This window comes from Felis catus, chromosome A3, assembly GCF_018350175.1.
Source record: "Felis catus isolate Fca126 chromosome A3, F.catus_Fca126_mat1.0, whole genome shotgun sequence".
In the NCBI taxonomy this organism is placed as follows: domain Eukaryota; kingdom Metazoa; phylum Chordata; class Mammalia; order Carnivora; family Felidae; genus Felis; species Felis catus.
The window spans coordinates 1,572,599-1,583,336 of record NC_058370.1 but is presented as its reverse complement, the minus strand read 5'-3'; the positions used below and the strand labels follow the sequence as shown (position 1 = coordinate 1,583,336).

Here is a 10,738-nt window from a genome sequence, read left to right as displayed (position 1 = left end):
AGGCCTACATGCGGACACAGGGGCACATGGGGACCAGTGCCCTGAACCTCAGCGCGTTCCCCGTGCCCTGACTGCGGCCCAGAGCAGCAGCACGTGGCAGGACAGGGCCTCAGACCCGGGTCCTCCTGACCGCGCGGGGATGGCTTCTCCACGTGTGGGTCCCCAGGCCGGCCAGGCGTCCCTCTCCCGTGCCGGTGGGCGACCTCGAAGGCACTCTGTGTTTGAGGGTCTCCTGGTCGACCCGGCGTGGTCAGCAAGGTCCAGCAGACCAACATATGGAGACAAGTGTCCGCCAGGAGAGGCGGCCTGAGCGAGCACTGGACCCGCTGCTGACCCGGCGGGCAGGGACCGGGCTGCGAAATCCCACAGGCGTCGGCAAAAGAAATGCAAAATCGACACCTTTACTTTACGTTTTTTACTCATGGCATCGTTTGTCTTTAAAAAAAAAAAAAAAAGACAACATCATGTGTAAATTGTGCTGCTCAAACTGGAGGTACGGCCTCAGGAGGACGCGTTCTGGAAGCTACCGCCAGGGACCACGGTGTTTAAATATGAAAGGCGAGCTTCAGCCAGGAGGCTTGGCGGCTGGCGGCTGCTCCTGCTGTCTCGGACGTTTGCTGGCGGGAGGCGGCAACTGAGTGGAAGCAAGGACGAGGCCCCTGGCAAGGCGCGCCCCGCTCCCCTCCGTGCCTTACTGTCTGCCCGACCCCGGTGGCTGCTCATCATTCGGTTCCTTGGGCACAGCTCCTTCTAGCCGGCTTGACCAACTAAGGGGTCACCCCAGCGTGGGGGGAGGGCTTCCGCAAGTAAAGGGGGGTTAGGAAGAATTCCTCTGGGACAAGCCAGCTGGGATGATCCGAGGTAGGCCAGGACATGCGGTCACTCCACCACCAGCACCGACAGTGCCTGTGGGGCCAGCACAGGACCCCAGGTCCTTCACTCTGTCAGAATCAGTCACGATACACAGATTCAGTCAGAAGGAGGCCCTTTACTGCCCCCTCTGGGGAAATCATCCAAATAAATACACAAGTAGACGACGACGCTGGTGTGAATGGCTTGCCCTTGGGGTGGCATTCTGGCACAGTGCACAACCTGCACATCTGTCCCTAGCACTCCTTCACTCACAGGGAGGGAAAGTTCTCTGTGCCGTGTCTTTGTCCATCAAATGTGAGAAAAGGAACAGATCCTGAGCCTGAGGAGGTCCCATGTCGGGCGGCTCCCCTCATTCACGTTGCCTCCTTGAGCTTGACCTCGGCCCTTTCATTTGTGATCCTGGTTTTACAACAGGTGGCTTTTTTGTTGTTGTTTGTTTTTTTCCAACTGCCACAATGTGTCAACACGGCGATGGCAGATGTGGACAAGAGAACCGTTGGTAGTGGGCCCTCCAGGTCAGCCCCGGCTGGAGTGGCCCAGTGTCACACAGCCTTTGGGGGAGTCCCCTGCTGTCTGCAGGGGGGGCTCAAGGCCTTCTCATTAGCCTCTCCCCCTCTCCGGGGCCTGACCGCCGTCTGTACAGAAGACCTCCCCGCCGCCACCGTGTTGAGGGATGCCCAGCGCCTCAAGGTCCCGCTGGCTCGTCTTCTGGTGGATGGACCGGATGGTCTCCCTCTGCTGTGCTGGAGCCAGGCAGGCAGCGAGGCGGGTCCGATGGACGCCCGAGGCCCTAGGCCAAGGCCAGTGCACACCAGGCCTCCTGGCACAGGGTCCCGCCGAGGCCAGCCTGGGGGCCCAGGGCTGCAGAGGGGAAGGCAAAGTCCTCGGGCTCGAACTTGAACTCCAAGTGGCTGGGAGCCAGGGGGTCGTTCACCTGGCCAGAGGCCTGCAGGGGGAACAGGGGAAGCACGAGAATGGAGGAATGGCCAGTAGGCCTCGCTTGGCGTAGGGAGCCCTCGGGACCGGGACGTTTGTCGTAAGAGGCATTCTCAGACCCTGGAAGAGGGCGGGAGGCCCCGTGTGACAGACAGGACAACATGTGAGGGCGTTCAGCCTGGAGCGTGCCACAGGTCAGCTGCTGGAACCAATGGCCAACTGAGTGCCCAGCCCTGAGCTCCTTCCTGGGAGAGGCCCTTGGGGGCGCTGATGGGGGTCTGACCTGGTGGGCGAGTCAGGGTACCCTGAGGAGGTGCCCGGGAGCCAGCTCTGGGTCCCCGGTTCCACCCCACCTGACTTACCTGGGAGGTGACGCTGGACCCAGGGCACGAAGGGGATGCCAGGTTGGATTTGGGTTTCAAAGTAGCTGCTGAGCTCTCAGTGTCCGGGACAGCGGGCGGGGAGGCCGTGGGGTTCCCTGTGCTGCATCCTGGAAGGGGGGGCACATCCAGCTGTACTGGTCACTTAATGGGTCAGAGGGACTGGGTGTGGCACCCTCGACCTGCCCTGCTGCCCTCAGCTGGGTAGGCTCGCACCGCCCGGCCCCTCCCCAGACCGGACGGGTCCCAGGGCAGAATCAGGGGTACTTGTGCTTTGGGAGGGCAATGCTTGAACTAAACGTGCAAATCTCTAGTGGTGGAAATTTGCAACACTCAAAGCGACTCCGAGGGGAGAACGTGTACCCCGCAGGAGGGCTGGGGACTGGCCTCTTCCTGGCATCCCGATGGGCCCTGGTCCCTCACACCTGAAGAGCCCTTGGTCTTCGCAGCGTTCTTGGGCTTGCGTTTCCGCGTCTGGATGCTTTCCTTCTTCATCGCCAGGGGCCGAGGCACCTGGCAGGGGCAGGCAGGGGAGGGTGACCGGTCCTCTCTTTTCTCACCCTTGGGCCTCTTGAATGGCCACATGCCCTGATGTCAGCCCTGCAGAGCTAGTCACTCTGGGAGGTGACCGAGTCGTCAGAGCCCTTGGTGAGCTGCTGGCCCTGGGCTTGGGGCCTTCCTCCCGGCAAAGTGGGCAAGAGCCAGTCCAGGCCCAACCCCCCAGAGCTGTAGGGGCCAGGAGGGCTCTAGGGGCGCACAGAGGCCACACCAGGGGCCTTGCCCCTGTCTCAGGTTGAATGGCTGCAGACCTGCCTCAGCGACGCTGAGCCTCAGTAGGCCCATCTGTGAAAAGGGCCTAACGGTAACAGCATAGGCCTGGAGCGCGCAGTCAGTGGGGGCCACGCGGGAAACACGCTCAGCCCCGCTCTGCCACCTGCCTCCCCAGGGCCCCGTGCCTCACGTGACCCGAAGAGGGCAGCCCCGCCCCTGCCTCCCCCCTCCCGTCCACTCGCCACGCCCCCATGCCCCGCCCCCAACTCGGGGCCCCCAACTCCCCGCCCCACCCAGTCCTCACCCGGGCCCCTGCTCCACCCACGGCCCGCCTTCCCCTTTCCCCCCCTTCCCCCCTCCACTCACCCCGCCCCGCCCCATCCAGTCCTCACCCCCCCACATGGCCCCGCCCCTGCCCCACCCATGCCCCCTCCAGTCACCCTGTCCCCGGCCCCACCCATGACCCGCCCCTCCCGGTTCGCTCACCCAGGCCCCGCCCCCCAGCCCTCACCCCGCCCACCCCGTCCGCTCACCCCGTGCAGCTTCATGTACAGACCGCAGGCGTTGCACACCGGCTCGCCGTCCGCGTTGCGCCGCCACAGCGTGGTGTTGGTCGTGTGGCAGTTGCTGCAGCAGAGGCCAGCGCGGCGGGACGAGGTCTGTGCACGGGGGAGGCTGGTGTGAGCCGGGGGCCGGGGCCCTGCTGCTCCACCTCCCGGCCAGACGGTGACGCTCGGAGACAGGAGCACTGGACCCGGAGTCAACCAGGGTCCGCCCGAGTCCCTCCCCGGGAAGCCGAGGCCACATCCTGACTGTCTGGAAGGCGGCTGCTCTTACTGGACCCGATTTGAGTTTCCTCTCCCTGCCCCGGCCCTCTCTCCCATCTGCCTCTCGGTGCCAGGAGCTACGCACAACGGGGCGCCCTCCTGCGGCCCACCCCGGCCCCAGGATCCCCACCCCCGCCAGTCCACCCACCTTCCTGGCATGGCAGGGGGCCTTAGGACCTTCCCCAGGCTGCCATATGTAGCAAAAAACAAACAAAAACTACACACACCAGGAGGCCAGCTAGATGCGAACTTCGGATATGCAACAAATACTTCCCAGAAGTGTGCCTCCGTGCAGTATTTGGGACATACTCACACTAAAATGCTAGTTGCTGTTTATCTGAAATTCACATTTGACTGTCTTGTGTGTGACCCTGACCTACCCCTTTGGGCTGCACCGAGGTCCCCGCTTCCTGCACCTCCGCTCTCCCCATCCAGCTGCTCCCTTAGAGCTCATACTGGCGTCACACCTCCCAGAAAAGTTGCACCATCATTGAAAAGCAGGAGTCCGAACCCCTCCCCTTGGGCCATCATGCCTCCTCATGCTGAATCCTTCCTACGGAAACACTCAGGCCAGGGCACAAAGGTGCCAATGCAGGGCCTTGAACGTCAGTGCTGGTTTTCAGCGGCACTCACGAGTACACACACAGAGCTCGCCTGCACCTCCCACAAACGTCCTCACGGTCGCCTGTGCGTCTTGCGAGAAGAGAAGCCTCGGTTCCGCAGCCGCCCCCCCCCCCCAACAGGTGTGGAAACAACCACAGGTGGAATCGATGCCGTGTGTGTGTGTGTGTGTGTGTGTGTGTGTGTGTGTAAAACAGCCCAGAAGTCCAAGAGCCGTCTCTCTGTACCCTGGGAGTGCAAGGGAAAAATCTGGAACCTGGATTAAGCAGTGAATTCTTTCTTAGTGAACATAAATTAAAATTAATAAAAAGAGGGGAAGAAAGGACCTGGAAAAAATTTTAAAAAGTTTGTTCGTTTGTATTTTCCTCTCGCCTCATCGGGCCGTGTGCTACGGATGGGGCACCGAGGCTCAGAGATGCTGCTGGGCCGGAGGCATCGGGGTGGACGGAACCGCCCCCCTGAGCCCAGCGCACTGCGGGGACACATCCCCGGTGCCGTCCCTACCCTGACAACGCCCGAGCCTCTGTCCTTCCTCGCTGCCTACACAAGCGGCCAGGCCTGGCCACTCTCAGGGCCCCCTCGCTGCCAGCCCCCCCCCCCCCGTATTTTGTTTTCTTCTTTGGTCTGTTCTTTTCAAAAGAAGTTAAACTTCAAAGCCTGCTGGCTGCAGCAGCTCCAGGCTCCGCACGCGTCTGATTCAAGTGAAGAAATCAGGACGCTGGGCGGCCCAGCCAGGGCGGGCCGAGAGCCGGAGCGGGGAGCAGGGAGAGGGGCCGCTGCTGCTCCTCGGCTGGGAGGGGTGAGGCCAGCTCACACAGCGAAAACCACTTTTCAAAGTAAGAGGCGCAGCTCGAAACTCACAAGAGGTACAGTGGGGGGAGGGGGGATGGCCCCATTTCAAGTGGGTCCCCTCATCCCGCTCTCGGAAAAGGACACGGTCGACGCTTAACCTGACAAAGCGTGTGTCCCTTGCTGGCCAAGGGCAGACCGTGCCAGGGACGAGCCTGTGAGGCGGACTGTGCAGGAAGGAAAACCCGGGGTCCTCAGTCAAGGTCCAGATTTGCTCCTGGAAGGATGCGGGGCCCCTTCCTGGAGGTGGCGCCGCCGGGGGCCCTCTGGCCTTGGCCGCAGGGCTCTGACGTTGGGGTGGGGTGGGGCTGGGTGGGGGAGGGCTCTGAGCACCTGGCCACACAAGCAGGCACGCAGGGGTCTGTGGGGCCACCTCAACTCTCCCCACTGGCTCGCCCACACTGACAGAAGCCTCAGGTAAGAGGTCCGTGCCTGTGACTAAGGATGGACCCAGGATGCAAAGGGCAGAAAAGATATGAACTCCTTTGGGACTGGGGGTGAGGCCTAGGGGGTGGTGGACGCACACTTGTTATTGTCACATTCCTGTGTTGTTGGTGACAAGTTTCTAAAACTTCTGTAATCATTTGAAAGAAGGTTAGGACAATTCTCTCCGGGGGCATCGGTGCTGGCCACCCATGAGGGAGAGTGAGGCACGAGCAGGGACACGTCTGGGGTGACCGGCCCAGCCCTGCCATGGCTGCCTTGGGGCCTGGGCTCTGGTCCCAGCACTCTCCGAGAATCTCTGAGTTTCCACAGGAGCCCGGCCCCACCAGCCGGGTCACCCTCCCTGAGTGCCAGGCAGGAGCCCAGAGACAAATCAGAGGAAACCATCCATGAGGAGCCAGCTCGGAGGAGAGAGGAGTAGGACCCCTCTAGGAACACCGTCCCCCCTTCCTAGGCTCATCCCGCATTCAGATCTGCATGGGCCTGGACGCAGGGATGACCAGCTGACCACCCTCTGAGGCCGGCCGCCTCGGGGAGGTAAGTTGAAGGCATTCTCCACCCTACAAAGCGTCCTTAAAGCTAATCATTCCTTGTGCCCCGGACCAGGACCAGGACGCCGAGGCCACACCAGTCCACAGAGCGGGCTAAGGCCTGTCCAAACACCCCACCTAAAGTAATGTTTCCAACGCAGCAGGGGGACAGTGGGTGCAGGGGCCTCGGCCGAAGACCTAAGACAGGTGTATCACCAGCGGGGGCGGGGCACACGGGAGCCCGAGGCAGACAGTCTTCGGAACCCAGGCCCTGCTGCGGGGGGGGGGGGGGGGGGCTGCTGGGGGAAGCCACTCTCTGAGCGGCTTGAGCCCTGGGGTCATCACAGGGCTGCTGTGAAGGTGAATGCCTCAATGCCTCAAGGCCCCTGCCTGCTTACCCCCACGTCAGGAATTTTCTGCTGGGAGGTGAGCCCTGTGAGGGGTGGGGGGCAGAGACGGGAGGATCCAACCTTCTCTTCCTGTTTACCAGTGTTCCCATCCCCACCCCCCGGGGGAGAAGGGAGGGAGCAGAGGAGCAGCCGGCCTGCTCCCTGGGAGTTGGGGGGGGATCAGTCCCCCAGGACACCTCTGCTTTAGCCTGTTTCCCCATCTGTGAGGGCCACACCAGGTGCCAAGCCAGTGCTGTACGTGTGTGTGTGTGGGGGGGAGTGGGCATGATCACAGGGGCAGAAATATAAGTGAGGAGGTGATATGGATTCTGAGGTATCACCTCCTTCCAGGAGGCACAGTGTGGGTGGAGGGGAATTAGGGGACCCGCGGAGCCCCAAACTCCAGGCTAGAACAGGGAGAGAAAAACAGTGGCTTCCCCCAAACTGCCTGGGTCAGTGCTGCCTCCTGCCTGCCTGGTCTGGAGCCTGGATCGGTCGGGCGCCTCCACAGCCCAGGTCTGGGTTTCCCGTAAAGGGCCAGTGACTGAGCACCAGGCAGCCCAGAACAGCCACCGCGGCAGGCAGGCCGGGCCCCCTGCAGCAGCCTCCAGGGATGAGCCCCCCACCCACCCTCTGATGCACCAGAACCGGCCAGAGCCGGCTGACCGGCCATGACAGGGCTCACACCAGCATTAGAGCAGAAGGCCCGGCATCCCCAGAAACAGCCATGCCCGGACCCAGGACTCAGGAGTCACTGTGGCCTCACGAACTTTAGACAGCTTGCAAAGGCGGGCCCTGCCACGCGCAGAATTACTCGAACCTCCAAGTTTGCCGGTGAGACGGCAGAGAACCAGTGCCTTGAAACCTTCACACAGCCTCCGGGGACTCTGCCCGGCTGGGGGCAAAAGTGAGTCCCCGGTCCTCTCTGCTCAGCACCCAGCCACACGCCAGGAGAAACCAAAAGTGAAAACAAGTTTTGCGCATGGAACCACCCCAGACCCGGTCTCAGCTCCAGCCCCCTGGTATGGGGGGAAAGTGCTCCCCAAGAGCAGGGGTCCCCAGGACCCCTCCTGCATTGGATTTCAACCCCCTGCCACAAAGCCACCACCCAGCGGCCACCTTTCCCTCCAAACCCCACGCCCGGGCCACGTCACCTTGCGCCCCCTGCCACCCTCGGAGCCGCAGGGCTGAGCCCCAGGAGGCCGCTTGGGTCCACAGCCATCCCGTGCCCCGGGTCCCGGGCAGAGTCACCGGGTGGCCCCTCTTCCGGGGGGCCCACAGACCCAGGGCAGCACCGCCTTGGGCTCAGTGAGCCCAGCCCTTCTGCGGAGGCGCGCAGGGCAGGGCAGGGCCTGTGGCGGGGCCTGGGCCTCCCGGCGGCTCCCGGATGGACGGCAGACAGCGCTCCCAGGGCCCTGCTGGGGCACCTAGCCTCTCTGGGGACTCAGCTCGGCCCCCTGCAGGCGGCACTCACCAGGCGCTTCTGTGGGCGCACGAGCGGCCTGTTGACTCCGTTCATCTTGTGGTAGAGGCCGCAGGCGTTGCACAGGTAGTGGCCGGTGCCGTCACGGCGCCACAGCGGCGTGGACAGGGCCCCGCAGTTGACACACTCGCGACCCTCGCCAGGGAGCTCTTCCAGGAAGTCCGGCACTGGGGGGACAGGCAGCTGGTCGCGGGCCGAGGCGCTGCCCTTCCCCGGGGCCCAGCGTCTGCTGCGTCTTCCCGCTGTGTGTGCCCCTGGCTTTCATTTCATTTTAACATTTATTTTGTCTAATTTTACTTTGAAGCTTAACTTTACATATTATAAAGTTGGTGCCAGATTCAAAGAGAAGCCGGTTAGGGTTGCCTTGCAGGGTGGGGGAAGGTAAGTCAGTCAGACCCCCGGGCGGCAACAGAATGGTTCCCCTTAGGACCCAGGTGTAATTTGGATCCCCTGGGGAGGTGGAGTGGTCAGCACCGGCGGAGGGAGGTGGCCCCAGGGCCTCGGCCTCTGCAAGACTGGACGCTAGGAGGGCCGGGCTGAGTGGATGGTGCCATCCCACAGCGCCTACAGCCCCTGCCTTTCCTGTCGGCTTTGCTCGGGTGGCGACCACCTTGGAACACAGCTGGGCCTGTGCCACCGCTCAGGGGCCCGCAGGGCAGAAGGGAGAGGTCCCCGGCTCCCTCCCCGGCTCCCTCCCCGGCTCCCTCCCCGGCGGCACCGGGTGCCCTGTGGGGGCCGGGTGGGGGTCAGTCCTGCGGGAGCCGCCCTGGGTGACGGCGGAGGGGACCCGCTTCCTGCGCCATGGAGGCAGTCGGGGCCGAGGCGGCTTGGGGGTGGGCCTGCGAGGCTGCACCCATGAAGTAGGGCGGCCCAGGGGCTTCCCGCCTGCGGCGAACACAGGCGTGCACCCCCCCCCCCCCCCCCGGAGCAAATGCGCCTGAGGGGCCTGGAATCCGATTATCCAAATTGGCACCCCGGGGGCGGGCGGTGTGCCACTGAAGCCAGGTCTCAAATTAGAATATGTAAACATTCTAGAAGGAGCAGAGTGTGGCCGCTTACTGAAATAAATCGTATTCTGAATTTTATAAAAACCACTTAGAAACTTCTCATAAGAGCGTATGAGGTGAGCTCAGCTGGTGAGACCCAGGGGGTTGGGTTCAGGAGAAAGGAAACCCAGGAGGGCAGTTTTGGTCTCAGGGTGGGTGACATTGTGGCAGATGCTGTATTCTGCCCGCGTGTACTTGTCCCGCAGTTCTGGGCCTGGCGGGGGTGGGGGGTTTTCGCGGGGGCCTTGGCCAGGTGCAGGACTGCACCCCGGTAGGCCCAGCACCCAGCACCCCAGGGTCACACTCACCGAAGGTGGCTCTGCGGCTCGGGAGGCCAGCCGGGCGGCCCTGGAGGCCGTGTAGGACGCTGCCTTCGAAGGGTCCGGAGGTCCAGGACGGGGCCACCTCGGTGCTCACGTAGGCGGGGTAGGCGGCGGGGTAGGACGCGCCCACCGGCCGCCCCAGCGGGGCCGGGTACTGCTCGCGCGCCAGCAGCGCGCCCTGGTAGGCGCCGCCGTCCCGGGTCCCCGCGCCGCCCCCACTGCCGGGCCCGGGGGGGCCGTGCGGAAAGGGGCAGGCGGTGGCTCCGGGCGGCTGGGCGGCCGGCGGGTGCGGGCCGCCGGAGCCGAAGGCTGAGGAGTCTGCGGCCGCCGCCTGCGCCCAGCCGGGGTGCGCGCCTAGCCCGGGGGCCTGGGGGCCCGGCTCGCACGCCGGCAGGTAGGGCAGCATGGAGGGGACGCGCGCGGGCGGCACGAACACTGGGGAGCCGGCGCCCGGCGCGTGCAGAAAGGCGCCCGAGTCGGCGTAGGCGGCCTGGCTGGGGCTCGGGGCCAGCGCCAGGGTCTGGTACATCTTCCCCGACGCGGCCCGGACCCGCGGGGAGGGGGCGCCGGCGTCGAGTTCCCGGCCGCTGTGCGCCGCCTCGGCGCCCGCGTCCCCGCTCCGCAGCGGGCCGCGGGGTCAGCACGGCGGGGCGCGGGTGGCCCGGCGGCCCCGGCGCAGCCCGAACGCCGAGCTCACCTCCTCCACCGCCGGGCCTCCGAGCTTCCCGGGGTGCGCTCGCCAGGGCCCGCGGTCGGGGGGGCAGGGGCGCCGCGCTGGGAGAGGGCGCCGGGCCCGGTGGGGCGCTCACGGGCTGGGGGCGAGGAGCGGAGGGCGCGGTGGTCTCGGCGGGCGGGCGACAGGCGGGCTGGAGACTGGGAGCCCGGGGCGGCGCGGTCCCGCAGGGAATCCCGGCGCCCCGCCGCCCCTCCCCTCCCCTCCCCTCCCTTCCCTTCCCCTCCTCTCCCCTCCCCTCCCCTCCTTCCCTCTCCTCCCCTCCTTCCCTCTCCTCCCCTCCTTCCCTCCTCTCCCCTCCCCTCCCCTCCCCTCTCTCCTCTCCCCTCCTCTCTCCTCCCTTCCCGCGGGGTCAGCGCTGGGGCTGCGGCCGCGGCGCCACGTGACCGGAGCAGGCCCCGTCGCCTGTCCCGGACAGGGACGCGGGGCACCCGGCGCTCAGTCCCCGCTGAAGCCGGCGGTGGGAACCTGCCGGCGCTCGGTGGGGGCGCCGGGCCAGCTGGGACGCGGGGACGTCCCCAAATTTGTTCTGG

General features: G+C 65.0%; 1 protein-coding gene across 2 annotated transcripts; it reads right to left on the bottom strand.

The window, feature by feature from the left end:
- Positions 1–400: 400 nt before the first annotated feature.
- Positions 401–10,396, bottom strand: GATA5 (GATA binding protein 5). 2 transcript variants are annotated; one of them, XM_023251031.2, is made up of 6 exons: positions 9,458–10,394; positions 8,095–8,270; positions 3,494–3,619; positions 2,615–2,702; positions 2,172–2,299; positions 401–1,819 (listed from the first exon to the last, which is right to left on the bottom strand). In XM_023251031.2, exons 1-6 carry the CDS (start codon positions 9,999–10,001, stop codon positions 1,664–1,666), a joined length of 1,218 nt encoding a protein of 405 aa, XP_023106799.1. In that variant the 5' UTR covers positions 10,002–10,394; the 3' UTR covers positions 401–1,663. The 2 variants fall into 2 exon arrangements, 1 of the variants encoding a protein (XP_023106799.1); XR_002740878.2 differs by having other exon boundaries at positions 1,678–1,819; positions 2,553–2,702; positions 9,458–10,396.
- Positions 10,397–10,738: the final 342 nt, after the last annotated feature.

Excerpts from the sequence above, each read along its gene's own strand:
- GATA5 (XM_023251031.2), bottom strand. The coding sequence starts at position 10,001 with ATGTACCAGACCCTGGCGCTGGCCCCGAGCCCCAGCCAGGCCGCCTAC. Across the intron at positions 3,620-8,094 it reads TGCGCCCACAGAAGCGCCTG|ACCTCGTCCCGCCGCGCTGG; the intron begins GTGAGTGCCGCC and ends CCCCGTGCACAG. Across the intron at positions 2,300-2,614 it reads GAAGACCAAGGGCTCTTCAG|GATGCAGCACAGGGAACCCC; the intron begins GTGTGAGGGACC and ends CCCCCCTTCCAG.